Source organism: Grammomys surdaster, unplaced genomic scaffold, assembly GCF_004785775.1.
Source record: "Grammomys surdaster isolate TR1022 unplaced genomic scaffold, NIH_TR_1.0 125767, whole genome shotgun sequence".
Taxonomy (NCBI): Eukaryota; Metazoa; Chordata; class Mammalia; order Rodentia; family Muridae; genus Grammomys; species Grammomys surdaster.
The window spans coordinates 2,488,821-2,504,031 of NW_021620598.1; the positions used below are offsets into that span (position 1 = coordinate 2,488,821).

General features: G+C 39.7%; 1 protein-coding gene across 1 annotated transcript in view; it reads left to right on the top strand.

The window, feature by feature from the left end:
- Positions 1 to 15,211, top strand: part of Atxn10 (ataxin 10) — a 132,093-nt gene that overhangs the window by 35,852 nt on the left and 81,030 nt on the right. The window contains exons 4-6 of the mRNA XM_028788760.1: positions 4,584 to 4,680; positions 7,828 to 7,986; positions 14,656 to 14,736. Of these exons, the coding sequence (XP_028644593.1) occupies positions 4,584 to 4,680; positions 7,828 to 7,986; positions 14,656 to 14,736 (337 nt within the window). The remainder of the gene's footprint in view (positions 1 to 4,583; positions 4,681 to 7,827; positions 7,987 to 14,655; positions 14,737 to 15,211) is intronic.

The following is a 15,211-nucleotide window of genomic DNA, read 5'->3' on the forward strand; positions in this document are numbered from 1 at the left end:
TTTCTTTCTTTCTTTCTTTCTTTCTTTCTTTCTTTCTTTCTTTCTTTAATTTCTTGTGGTTGTGTTTTATTGATGAGTTGGAGAAGTTACTTGAGTACTATATTGTAGACACTGGGATTATGTTAAATCTCCAGATGAGTTTGGGAAAAGTTACCATCTTGACAGTATTGGGTCTCCTAGTCCACAAAATGAGAGCATTTTCTATTTAAAAACTTTCAACTGTGTCCATTTTAAGGTGCTGGCTGTATTCTGTGGCAGAATTGAAAGAGAGGCAAGAAGAGAGAGGAAAATTAGCTGTGCTCCTCACCAACTTCTGGGGAAGGGCTGATAGGAAAGCTCCTGGATTTTATTTGGAATTCAGCAGTGACATTTGCATTTAATAAGAAACTGAGAACTTATTTTCATAGTGCCTTAGTTCAAACCTCTGAAATAGCACTGTGAAAAGTATTTTGATTTCACTATCTCCTAATACTTTCTCTGAGAACCTTATTTTAGGGAGACTGTTGTCAGGATAACTGTGCCAGTTTTTTGTTACTGCTTCTGAGGTAAGAACTGTAATTATATTGTCAAAATAATATTTAGAGTATTATTTTCAGGCAATAATTGCAGTGGTCTGACAAATATATTATGGTCATCAAATTTTATGTAAACACAAGTATGAGTTATTTTAATTGAGCTATTGATGTTGTTTTTGGCATATATTCTTTCCTAATCTGTAAAAATAATGCAGGCATTTTTTAGGGGCTTTGCACTGTTCTTAGTGTTTACATAAAGATCAGTCGATAGGCTGTTTGCTAAAGTAATCTGTTATTTCACTTGCCTGCAACCTCCTTGTCTGTGCCTAGGCCATCTGTAACTCTGCTGCTTGCCCAGAGTTGTGTTTTGGACTTTTGTTGCTTTTTTTTTAACCTGAGGAACTGTTGGGCTGCTCTGCTGTCAGTCCAGAGTGTCCCTTTCACTCTTTTTACATTTAAACTTGAGTGTTAATATTCCGAAGGATTTAGTAGAACTGTTAGTATCTTTTTAAATTATGGTTTATCTGGGAAATGGTTGGTACTTTTATATTATAAACATTCAATAAGCAATTAGTATGGACTAATTTTTAAGGATTCAGAGTAAACAAGAAAATAATAAAATTTTATGAACAGGCTATGAGAAGCCCTTGAATTTTAATTTTTTCTTTTTTCAGTATTTTTATCTATTGGTATAAACATGAATTTTGTGTTGTTTCCTTAAATTATACTGAATTATTTAGTTTTGGGGTTTTGGCTGCTAGCACTGCTGATGCAATGCTTTGTGGGAGATGGGCCTGGAGAAGCTGTTCCCTAGAGCAGGGCAGAGGAGGGCATCCAGTAAGTGTCAGGGACATTGCTGGCAGCAGAAGTGTCTTGAGAGCCGCCTCTCCCCACCCCCATTTCACAGAGCAGATATTGAAGTTTTGTTTGGAGCTAGGAGACAAAATGAAGAGCTGGTACCCGCTCTAATCTGTTATCAGTGTCCTGTTGTTAACAGTTCATGGACCCTTGAACCGTTGGCTCATACACCGTCCCCATCTGCTGCTGCTTTCTAGTTGTAAGTTGTGCCAGCCCAGTGGACGTCGATGAGTGCAGCCTCCTGGTTCTCTCATGCTATCAAGTCTTTTTCATCCCTGCCTTCCCATTTTGGATCTTATTGGTTATTTTTTTTCACAAAACTTTTTTTTTTTTTGCATGTTTTTCTGTTGGCTTATCTTTCTTTTAAAAATGGTTTGTAGCCAGGTGGAATGGCTCATACTTTTAATCTTAGCACTTGGGAGGCAAAGACAGAAGCAGGCAGATCTCTGTGAGCTCTATGTAGAGCCTGGTGAGTATCAGGACAGCCAGGGCTACACAGTAAGACAAAGAAACAAAAGAAAAACAAAGGTTTATTAGAAGCTCTTTGAATATGTTGTGAGTCTGAAGGTAGTTGTGTGTTTTATATATCTTCCTATTCTGTGGTAATATTTCTGTTTTTATTGCATGGTATCATCTGAGAAAAAGTATTACTAGATTTAATGTTTATTAATATTTTAAAACTCTCTAGTGTTTTTAAAATTTTTTGATTTTGGTGCCTCATGTTCAGGTCAGTGTTTAGAATGGAATTTTCTGTCCAGTGTGAAGAAGTACAGCATTGTCAGGTTTTCTGTGCTAACACCCAGGCACTCCACTGCTAATTCTTATATAGACCATCGTTTATTTAATGACTTGCTGCCAGTCCTTTTGTCAGTTTAGGTTCCAGTCAAGTTCTTGTTCTAGTCCACTGCTCTGTTTAGTCCTGGCATGGTTCCACCCTGCCGTACCTCCCTTTAACTGAACTAGCCGGTAGTTTGTGGGCACAGACTTCTTTGCACTTTCTGACAGTGACATAACTATTAACAGCCCTGTGTATCTGCATATACAGTTTTAGAATGGTTTTACTACGTTTCCAAAAATACTCATGTCCACCGGGATGTGCAATGACGTGTGCGTGTGCGTGTGCGTGTGTGTGTGTGTGTGTGTGTACTCCTACTTGGATCTAGACTGACAGTTACACTTAACCTCTATATAGAAGCTGAGTCACATGCTCTCATAGCCCTCTCCTTACTTAGTTGCACTTCAGCGCCTCTGTCTAATTCTGTAGTTCCTTCCTAGATAGTGAACCCATCAGTGCCACTTATATCTTAGCACTTAGAAACACTTTCTTTTTATATTTGCTTGCATGACTCTGAATGTATGTGTGTACCACATGGAGGATGTCCGAGCCCCTGGAACTAGAGTGGCAGGTGGCTGCCAGCTGCCCTTTGGGTGCCGGGAAGCCTGGATCCTCTATAAGAGCAGCCAGTGTTCATAGCTGCTGAGCATCTCCAGCCCCATAGCTTGGTGCTTTTATAAGTTGTATCCTTGTCCTGGTCCCATGTCATCCTCCCCCTCTTATTAGAGCTTGAGACCTGAGCCTAGGGTCTGGTACATAGGCAAATGTATCACTGTTTGTATCCCTTAGCCCGATGTCTTTATGCTTGATTGTTTCCTGTATGTAGAGCTAAATACTGACTTTGGTGAAGTAACTTTTGTAAGCTCTTTTTAAATTCGTAAATTTGATTATTAAAAAAAACCGTTTCAAATAAATAAGCTTTCTCAAGAATTTAGACAACTTACACATTTAAATATTCTACATGCATTAGCCTTTCATTGGTATATTTCATTGGGAGTTTGATTTGTTTGGTTTCTTAGCCCTTGGATCTTTTGTCTTGCTGGCAGTGATACTTTTGTACTCTTCATAAATGGTGATTGCAAATGCCTTAGACTTCTCTTTCAAAAAGAATATTTGCCACTGTGTCTGGCCATTATTATTTCTAAAGTGCATTGCTGTCTTCCTGTTTATATCTAGTTTTAGGCTAAAGCAGTCCCTGAATGGAGGTCCTTGGTAGTTTTTAATCTCTGCCTTAGTTGCATGCTTGTCGCTTTCACTTACATCTTGATACTTTGTTAATGATGTTGCCATGACTTTATGTGTTTAGCTTGTGAGAAATTAGTGAACTGTTTTCCAAAGTGACTGCAGCATGTTCCCTTCTTGCCTGCAGTAGATAGAGTCTGTGTTCCCCCACTCCCTAGCATTTGCTTGGGTCACTTTTCCGAGCTTTCAGCCAGTGCTTTGCTGCTTTATATTTTAAGTGGCAGTTAGATTTTTATTAGATCTTACTCAGATCTTTGAGATATATTGTTATTTTTTTTGTCTGCTTCTAGAATTTGTGGAGAGAAGATATCTTAAAACTACTCAACTTATTGTCAATAGTTCTCACTGTGGTCAATTTTTCTTTATATTTGAGAGTATATTACTAAGTGAATCCCAATGATAAGTTTTTATATCTTTTTGATAAGTTAGTCTGTAATGACTATTTAACATATTTCTAATGTCTTTTGCATTAATGCTTATTATGTCTAATTTTAAATGGCTTATTTTTCCTTTTTTTTAAACCGATATTTGATCTGTCTTCTTGTAGCTTTCTTTTACCTGCAGTATTTCTATAGCCTTATGTCCTAGGTGTGCTTGTTTTAAACAACTTGTAGCATTTTAAAAATTCATTACTGAGTTTATCTGTGGTTTGTTTTGTTTTGAGACGGGTTTTATTGGACTGGTCTTGGCATGTCTTTTATTAGCATGATCCTCCTGTCTCAGCATCTGGAGGTGCCTTGATTACAGACATGTGCAGACTTACCTAATTTGTAGTCATCTTTTAATTGGAACATGTATTCCAATGATATTTCATGTAATTATATTTGTGCTTATTATCTTTTAGAAGTTAATTTTATGTAGTGTTGTTCTGATGAGGCATATTAATTTCATGCTTAGAATTTCATTGTAGAGTGAGACTCTTAGATAATCAATCAATCAGTCAATCACTTTCTTCCTCTCTTCCCCCCCCCTGCCCCTTCATGCCTCTCCCTCCACCCTCTTCTCTCTCTCTTTTGTCTCTCTTCTCGTTCCCACTCCCCCGTTTCATAACACTGGAAATGTTTCTTACTAAGATGTATTTATTCATTATGTTGAGTCTGTTATCTTCAGTTTTTACTTTTCTATATTCCTAGCTTTTCGATGTGGCCTGCAGTTTTTAGGCAATGTTGCCTCACGGAATGAAGACTCCCAGTCCATTGTTTGGGTTCATGCCTTCCCAGAACTCTTCATGTGAGTATGATATATATATATTTTTTTTAAACTGGCTTCTGAAAAGATTGTGGTTATAGTTCTATTTATAAGAAGTTCAAAAGCAGGAAAAACAGGACTGTGTCGGGTGTTAGCTGGGAGAGGGTATGAGGGAGACACCTGGACCCTCCAGTGTTGTGTACCTTGGTTTGTGTGGTGGTTCCATAATGCACATATTTGATAGTCACTGAGCTTGTATAAAGATTTGTGGCCCTTGGAGGCATGCTGGCTTATTTTTAAGAAATAAAAGTCATGGGGAAAGAAGTAACTTAATTAAGGACCCTGAAATTTATAAAGAAAAAAACCCCCACAAACATAAGACATTAAAATATATGCAGTGAGTTAATCCTTTACTCTTTACTGCTGTCCACATGCATGGCCCAGTCCTCTTCTTGGTGGATAATGGAGAATTGTAAGATGTGGATAACAGGCATGCTCATCAGTGTGAGGTGACTCTCACTGTGAGAAGTGGGGATAGCTGTTCTCCTCTTCATTCTGAGAAGTGTGGTAATCTGTCTGCTACTATGAGAAGAAGAGAATCAGTTCCTTTGTCAGTGTTAAGAGACACTCTGCCTGTTTATTAATATAAGATGTGGTTTGCCAGTCTGATGGCTGCTATAAGAAATCCATAACCAGTCTGGTTATTTCTATTGGATGCTGGATTGGTTCAAGTTAACTATTACTTTTTTAAAACTTAGCTGTTAATTTGTAAATAGTTGGACATCAAATAAACATGTAAATTGGTGACAGAAGTGGATTGGCAATAGGAAGACACTATGAGTTGTCCTAGAGGCCAAGCTCCTAGCTTAGACTCTCCCAGTGTGAGCAGCAGAACAGCGGCTATCCCTGAAGTGCCTTGATTTGGGCTTGTATTGAGTGGAAACTTAAAAGAGTTTTTTGGAAAGTTGGTTGGATGGTGTTTTGTTGGGACAAACACGTGTTTTTTTGAAGTGGACACAGGTGAAAGGCTAAGGCAGACTCGTGAAGGAACGTTTAGCTGAAGCAGACATAGGAGAAAGGATGTTCTGCTAAAGCAAACATGTGAAAGGACACACGATAAAAGATTCTTTACTAACAAAACACGTATTTTGGCCCTCCTTACATTATGTAGTTGAGCTGCATTTGTCAGGACTCCATAGAGAAAAACACAACAAAAGTTCTGGTGGTGTATTACAGTTTCTTGCTGCTTCCGTGGACTTGGTCTGATTGACAGAGTGATGTCAGCTGGGACAGGTACACTAGCTAAAACAAGATATGTGCTGAGGCAAGACCCATGAAAGACACGTGACGTTTGGAGGGTATAAATAGGACTTGACAGACAGTGATGGAGATAGAGCTTGGCTTGCTTATAGAGCCAGCTGTATAGCGCTAATGGGTCTCTTTGCCGAGCTTCACTTCTCTGAGAGAGGCACAGTGGAGAACTCCTGAAGTTCCTCCTGGTCCCTTCTGCTGACTCGAGCTTAAAACGTTTAAGAGTCATCATTAAAAATAAAGTTAAAAAAAAAGTTACCTTGTATTATCTCTGTTCTTACAAGTCCTGTAGATACATGGGACTGATCCTGTTGGACAGGTGAGAGCCCTGCAGATTGCCAGTGATAAAGGGTATAGCAGCAGTGTGAAGCCAGTGCTGCTATCTGGATGCACAGCATGTGTGCTGCTGTGTAAGGGCTGTGCTGTCCTCTCTGGTTGGGCTTCTTTCCTGGGCTTGTATGTAAGTTACAGTTATTAGATGAACTCTTAGTCAGAGGTTTAATATTATTAACAAATGCTAGGCCGTGAGTTAGGTTGGCTCTCCAACTAACTCTTAAATCCCTTTTATCTTACCTGAGGTCAGCTAAGTGGCTGATTTCCTCTCCTCTTCTTATGTCTTTCTCCTCTGGTTCCTGGTCAGAAAAATTCTCTTCCTGCCTGACACTGCCATCCAGAAGTCCTGCCCTCTAATCCTGCTTCAGCTTATTGGCCATTAGTTTTTATTGACAAGTGATTCTTCCAAATAATGTACAGGAGCCTAGTTCTACATGTTCGTCTATGGATATGTATCTAGTGTGTGTGTGTGTGTGTGTGTGTGTGTGTGTGTGCGCTCTGCCAGTCACGTAGCGGCCAGAGACGACTTGAGGAGTCAGCGCTCTCCTTCTACTTTTGCTGGGTTCTGGAGACTGAACTCTGCTCGTCAGGCTTGGCACCAAGCACCCTGATGGCCTGAGTGATCTCCGTGACCCACATCACTCTTTTTTAAAGACAAAGTCTCACTTTGTAGCTCTGGTTGCCTGGCCTAGAACTTGATACGTTGACCAGGCTAGGCCTTGTAACTTACAAGAGAGCCACCTGCCTTTGTCCCTGGAGTACTGCCATCAATAGTTTAAATTACCATGCCTGAGTTGTGACGTTTGCGTGGGGACAAAAACCAAGTGTTGGGATGAGCCCTGACATAACTCACGGTAAGTATGTTCTTGTAAGTGGTGGGCTTTGGGAATTGTGTTATGTCTCCTGACCCCAGGTTCTTGTGTTTCTATTCTGCCCCTTATGACTGTGATATAGATGCTCACACTCAGTCTGTTTACAGGTTTCGACTGTTCTTTCTAACAAGAATAAACACCTTCAATGCTTTAGAAATGTGATCATTTTTATTTTTTCTCTTTTCAAATGTTAGTTTCTTTTCAATTCTGAGTCCTAAGTCAAATGTAATTTTTTATTGTCGTTTTTGAGACTTATTCTTATTTCTAATTATATGTATGTGTGTACATGTCTGTAGGTACATGGTACGTAGGAGCAATGTGAGAGAGCTCTCCCACCGAGCCAGGTGTGGTAGGTCCCTTGCAGCCAGACTTACGGGCAGTTGTGAGCCTCCAGGGCTAGCTCCTAGGAACCTTGGAACCTTTGCATGAACAGTTTATGCTTTCAGTCACTGAACTCTCTGTCTCTCCAGTCCCATTTTATTGTATCCTACTGTTATATTTACTGTTTTTATAGTCAAAGATATGCTTTTTTCCCCAACAACATTATAATATTTATTATTTCCTAAAAATATCAATATAAAATAAATTTGCTAAGGATTATTATTATTAATGTCACAATCACATTTTACCATAATGATATTTGGACTAAGAGTCTCATTTCTTTGTTTGTCAGGTCTTGCTTAAATCATCCAGACAAAAAGATTGTTGCTTACTGTTCCATGATTCTGTTCACATCTCTTAATCCTGAAAGAATGAAGGACCTGGAAGAGAACCTCAATATTGCAATTAACGTCATAGAAGCTCACCAAAAGCACCCAGAGTCAGAGTGGCCGTAAGTATCCTGCTAGGAATTAGGTCGGTTAAGGACATCCTTACAGATCATTTTCCTTATGAGGTTTAGTTATATATTGAGACAGGGTTTGCTGTGCTCTCTAGGCTGGCCTTGAAGTTTCTCTCCTTTGCCTCAGCCTCCCAGTGGCTGAGATTATCACCACATCTGGCTTATTCCAACTGTTAAGTTAGTCATATGTTTACTTCTTACATGATGCAGAGGAATTGCGTTCACGTAGACAAGTGCTCTTCCACTGAACTACAATCTTAACCCCTTTGTAGAAGTTTTAAGTAAAAAGTTGAGGTCTGATAGTTGCTTTGAGGATGTGAAAGAGATACAGCTTGAGTGTGACCTTGAAGTATAGGATAAAGTGGTGTGGGGGGCAGATTTGGTGTGAATGAACGTAGTACAAGTGTCTCAGCCTATCTGGAGACGGCTGTGACCTCAGCAGATGCTTCCTTAAAGATCCGAAGTTGGAATATGTCTTGTGGGTACTGTGTAAATGAGACCCTTGTTGCTGTTCACATTGTTTCTCCATGTTCTCTGTCTGATTTCCCTCTGGTTGCTTTTAGATTTCTTTCCTTTGCTTTGTAGGAGTCAGTGTCATCTCAGCATAGATTTCTTGGAGCTTGTTCTTTTGGGATTCCCCCCAACTTCTTGAGTCTGTAGGTGTGATGGTTCGTTTTTTTTTTTTTTTTATTTATTTATTCATTTTTTTATTTATATAAGTACACTGTAGCTGTCTTCAGACACACCAGAAGAGGGCGTTGGATCCCATTACAGATGGTTGTGAGCCACCATGTGGTTGCTGGGAATTGAACTCAGGACCTCTGGAAGAGCAGACAGTGCTCTTAGCCACTGAGCCATCTCTCCAGCCCGTGATGGTTCGTTTTTGTCAGCTCTACACAGGCAGACATGTGGAAAGAGGGACTCTCAACTAAGAAATTGCCTTTGCGAGCCTGTCCTGTCTGCAGGGCATTTTCTTGATTTGCTAATTGATGAAGACAAGGACCCTGTTGGTGGAGCTATCCCTGGGCAGATGGGCCTGGACTGTATAAGAAATGTAGTTGAGCAAGCCAGGGGAAGCAAGCCAGTAAGCAGTGTTCCTCCATGGAACTGTTCCAGTGCTTGCTTTGAGCTACTGCACTGGCAGCCTTTGTTGATGGACCTGGAAGCTGTGTAAACCCCTGCCTAGGCCACATTGATTTTGGTCAGTGTTCTATCACAGCACCAGAAAGCAAACACAGATAGTGATGTTTGTCTTTCTTGAATTTCTGTTACGTTTTCAGAAGTATCTGATGGAATATTTTTTTAATTCTGTGTCCTTTGACCTTTCTTTTAGGACTCAGTGTCAGAAATTCACAGGTCCAGGTGGTAGCCTGTTTTTCCAGACTAGTAAAAATAATGTATACAGCAGCCACTTGTAGCTTTATCTAGTTTGTTACTTATAGGCACAAACTGCTTTTACATTGTGAGAGAGGGAGGCACAAAGGACCTTGAAATGCCTCTTAGACTCTGTCTCACAGTATCCTGCCGTAGTAAAGTGTCTAGAACCATCACTCCAAGGTGTCAACATACTCAGGTGAGCAGCTGTTCAAGCTCTGGCCTGTGTGGCCATGGGAGGATATGGCTTGGCCAGATGCTGTGCTGGAGCAGTTTCCCTGGATTCTCTATGTGTTCAGTAGTCAGCCTTGGTTGACATCCTCAGGATGTGCCACCTTGCTGTTTGAGAATTCCCCACTAGGATATGGGGCTCACCAATTAGAAGAGGTTGGCAGGCCAGCAAGCCTGGGGAATCTACCCTGTTTTTTTCTTCCCAGTGCTGGGATTACAAGTTACATCATTACATACCTTCTTCTTATTTATTTATTCATTTTTCTTTTCCACATACCTTTTCTTGGGTGCAAGGGATTGAACTCAGTTGAACTCAGTTGAGCTTGGGCTGCAAATACTTCTCTAACTCAATGATCATCTCCTCAGCCAGGTTTCCTATACTCTTGAGGATTCAAATGCTGATGTTTTGTTCCTCTGGTTAATTTCTTGTTTGTTTTGTTTTGTTTTATTTTGAATATCAGTTTAATTTCTCTCTTAGTGCCAGCATTGATTTAATGCCAGTGTTATTTCTAATGCCATGGTCTTATTAACATAAATTTTGAAACCTGAAACTGAGGCACCTATGTTTTTTTATCAAGATTTATATGTGTGGTAGGGAGAGGAGGCTATTTTAGATCTCTTGCATTCCTGTGTTAATAATGGGACCATCATTTTAGTTTTAAAAACAGAATTTTTCACGAATATGTAGGTCTTCTTTACAGAAATATCTTATTTTGTGGGGGTGGAGGGATGGGCAGCCACTGTGTCACGTTTGTGGAGGTAGGAGGACATATTATGGATTGAGTTTCTCTTACCTTTGTGTAGGTTCCTGTTGGGGTATCCTTCTACCCCAGAGATTGACCTCAGGCTGTCAGACTGTCTCATGAGGAGCCTTTCCCAGCTGAGCCGCCTCCCTGCAACTTCTGCTCCATTTCTAGTTCTTGCCCCTTCCTGTTAACGTCTGCGATAGCTGCTGCTACTTGATCTGGGTTTTATTACTTCTAAGATGAAATGACATTAGCTTATTGACTTAGAGTCTAAGCATTTACAGCCATCAATTCCCTTGTAAGAACTGTCTTAGCACTCTGTGAATCTTGCTGTGCTTTCCTTTTCTTTCTTTTCAAGTTGAATCCATTGGCTGTTTAGGAGTTTGATTTCCATGTATTTGTGTATTTCCCAAATTCTGTCTTGTTACTAATTTTTAATTTTGTTCCCACTGTGGGTGAACACCCTTTGTATGATTCTGTTCTTTTAAAAATCATCGAGGTTGTTTATGGCCCACTACATCGTCATCATGGAGAATTTTCTGTATGCACGTAGATGAGTGTGTTTAGCTGGTTTTGCTAGGTGTCCTAGCAATCCGATTTCTTTCTTTTGAAACATGGTCTTGTTATGTATTTCTAGCTGCCCTTGAACTAATAATTCTTTTGCCTGAGCTTCTCAGGTGCTGAGGTTACAGGTGTGCACGAGCCAGTCTCCTTTCAGTTCTGTCAGGCTGTGGGCTGGTGTCAGGCTCTGTTAAGGGTGTACATGTGGTGTCTGTGTTTATGGTCATTGTATCATCATGTAGTATCTGCATTGACAGTAGTCAGGTCAGCATGTATGTTTATATTTACCGTTTTTACACTATCTCCTAACAAATCAATCTGTTTTTCATTGTAAAACTCATCAAAAATGTTGTTCATGTTTTTTTTTTCCTTCACATTTTAGTAATCTTTTCCTATCAATCTAAGTGTCTGGATTTATTTCTCACAGTGGGCAGTGTGGTCAGGACCCAGGTGGCCAGCCTTCTGGTATTGAGCCTCTTAAATGAAATATTATTATGTTAGAGTTCTATCTAAGTTTAAAATTGTTTACTTCTTTGAATATCATTTGTACTTGAATTACCATATGCAAATAAACAGTAGCTGTTCTGTAAAACAGGGTTACCTTGGAAAACTCCCTCAATATGCGCCTGCAGCATCTACAGTCATTGAGGAGGAGGCCTCAGAGTCCGCTTATCTCTGGCTAGCTTGTATCAGAGTTCTGTTTATTTGATAGGTATTTGAGGGGTAGCTGGGGTCTTTATCTTATCAGCTTGGAATAAACAACCAGGCTCCTCATGGAAACACAAAGTCTACTTCAGAGTGCCCCAGGAGCTGTCAGCCGCCAGCAACTAGAGTTAAGGCAGGAACAGGAGGGGAGTTAGCCATCAGCTGACAACTCTTGAAGCTCACCTGCTGCATTTGGCAGAGAACCGTCCAGGAGCCTCCAAAAACTGTTTTACTCTTAAGTCTGAACTGATTCTGAGAGTCAGAGAAGATACACTTTCTGCCCCTTCCGCTTGCTTAGACATACAGATGACTGATAAAGAACACAGCTTCATGAGGATTTATTATCTTCTCATGTTTTCTCTATTCTTAGAAAGGGAAAGGTGTGAGACTATAATAATAACTCCAGATCTTTCTGTTGGGATATATTGGAGTAACATCAAAGTGTGGGCGAGAAAGTTTTGGCATTGCATTTGGCTCGAGTAGTTGGGTAATGTCTTTTTGTATATTTGGGGTTTTTGTATGATTTTGTTTTTAATTTTTCATAAATTTTCATAGTATAAAAATCTTGCAGATAAAAAAAGCGATCACACACCAAAATTAACCAGACCCCAAAATCTATACATCTCAGTGTCTCCGTGAACTTTTTACGTTTAGAATGGCCACTCCGAAGCTGCGGGGCTTCACATTGGATTTTGTGTGTTCACATTTAGATACGTTTTTATCCGCTTACTCCCCCAACTCAAAATATCCAGGACAGAATTAGATAGCTCTAACACTTAGTGTTTTATATCCTCTCATAGCTCAGTCCGTCACCTACATTCACCCATCTTCATTTCCTAATGCCTGTCCTTTCTTGTTGTCTTGTCTATGTGTTATGCTGTACCCACGTGTATATTTGTCTGCATACATATTATTGGCTAGATTCTGCATCTGAGAGGGAATGTGGTTTTTTCTTCCTGAGATTGTGTGACCTCAAGTAAGAAAATATTCTAAGTCTATCCATTTTCCTGTAGTTTTTATTACATTTTTCTTTAGAGTTGAATAGTATTTGTGTGTGTGTGTGTGTGTGTGTGTGTGTGTATTTTAACATTCACTACCCATTTATGGGTGGACAGTTAGGTTGATTCCAAATTCTTTAGAGTCAATAAAACATCAATAAACATGAGGGTGCAGATATCTCTGTGGCAGGGCATGGAGATTACTGGCTTTATGCCCAGGAGTAAAATAGCTGGGTCTTATGGTAGCCATGGCTCTTTCTCTGCTGTTCAGGGAGTAATTTTGGAAGTATAAGCTGTATTCTAGTTGCTGGTACAGCATTTGCAATATTGTGGTTTTTTTGGGTAGGGGATGTCATGAAGGATATAGTCTTGCTGTGTTGTCTAGGCTGGCCTTGAACTTAGCTTGCGTCATAGGCACATACTACCAGACGTGATTGAATATTGTGTTTTTTTTATAAATGTTCTCATGAGAAAAGTTTTGATTTCCACATAGCTAAATTATATTTGAATGGGCTTTAGGATTCCAGTTTTGCTTCTGAACCTAGCTTGGAATGAATTCCTCTTACTCTTGAATACCTTTTACTCTGAATACCTCTTTGATAACCTGGCTTAATTAATGTGAATAGTATTAACATTATTATTTATTATTCTTAGAAATATTTAAATCTAAGTAGTGGTTGACAACTTTAAAGATCTATAGATTTTTTTTTTCCGAGGTGGTGGTGTTGGGTACAGGCTTGGTGTAGGCAGTAGGTGCTGGGCTACTTCTCCAGTGCTGGATTTTATGTTTAGATAGAGGACAGTGTGGTGGCCATTGACGTGTATCATTTGATTATCACACTCAGTGACATTTTATTTGTTAATGAGAGAGTAAATAAATGATGTGTTAGTATATTTACTACTTTATAGTTAACTTTTATTACTATAACAGTATTCATTAAAAATCATACTTCTTAGTCCCTAAATCTTAGTGCTCCCTGTTGTTAGACACAGTTGAGAACTGTTAATGGTGTTCAGTCTTTCTAGATGGCACAGAGGTACTTTGAAGAAGTGTGCTGATGATCTGTGCCTCGGGCTTCCACAGTCCTCTCTCTAGTTCAGATGAGCGCCGTGTTTGACAGTGTGGATGTTTTCTTGGTAACTTGAGTACTCTTAAAGAGTGGAAAATCAAGCCAGGATTCATCACGGCATTGTTGGCATAGCTTTAACAGTATGACATGTCCATTTTTCTGCCTCATCTTACAGCAGTAAGCTTTGGACTAAAACTGTGTTATGTTTTCTGTCTAGATCTGACTCTCACTAAATGTCATGTCCCTGTTGACAGCGAAAAGCCCCATTACAGCTGAAGTAGACTTGCTTTTCTAATAACCCACTGAGTTGTTTTCATAAACATTTCACATGGAAAATTAGAGAAAAGAATATTTCAAGGCTTCTTCTCCCTTGATACTGCTAAGAAAATAAGTTACAAATCTCTTAAACCATAAAAGACCCCAGTAACATGGGCCTGGAGAGATGGCTCAGGGGACAAGAACACTTGCTGCTCTTACAGAGGACCTCTGGGTTCAATCCCCTGCACCCACAGGGTGGCTCAGTGCAGTCTGTAACTCTAGTTCAAGGGGATCTGTCACCCTCTTCTGGCTTCTGTGGTTAGGCATACATGTGGTGCACATGCATACTACATACATATGTACATACACACAGGCAAAACAACCATATACATAAAAATAAATATTTTAAAAATGTTATAGTAGCCGGGCGGTGGTGGCGCACGCCTTTAATCCCAGCACTTGGGAGGCAGAGGCAGGCGGATTTCTGAGTTCGAGGCCAGCCTGGTCTACAGAGTGAGTTCCAGGACAGCCAGGGCTACACAGAGAAACCCTGTCTCAAAAAAAAAAAAAAAACAAACAAACAAAAAATGTTATAGTAAAAAAAAGTTGAATTAAGTGAAAGGTTTTTCTTTTGTATGAGGTAAGTTTATAAAGTAAGTAAGGGCGTGTATATTTTATTGTTTGTAGTAACCAAATTTCCCTTCCTTTTCCCTGTAGGTTCTTGATTATTTCAGACCACTTTCTGAAAAGCCCGGAATTGGTGGAAGCTATGTATGGCAAACTCAGCAATCAGGAAAGGTAACCCCCTGCCCCCAAAGCGGTATGGTTTTGACTCTTTAGCATTCTGTATAGTGTCCAGTAGCCTGAACTGAACTCCGTGTGGTTTCACATTGGCGTAGACTCTAAGTACATGTGTCTGTGCAGTGGTGAGTTTACATCGCTTGGTTAACATCCCAGCAAAACCACAACAGGCAGTGATGTATATGAGGTTTGTATAGAATTTATACAGAATTCAGTCTGATGCTATTATTTAGTAAAAGCATGTTAAACAAGAATAAAACTTTTAAGAACAAAATGTTGCAGTTCCTCAGCTTTATACCAACAGCTTCAAGCACACATCGTAGTTGTCTATTTGTGCGTATCACTAGTTTGATTATTTAGAATATTTATTGCTAGGTTTATGGTTTTCTGGTAGATGGTTCATACAAAGTAGTGTGCTTTATTGTAGTGGAAGAACATTTACAAAGCCTAGTCATATTCAAGCTAGTAGGCA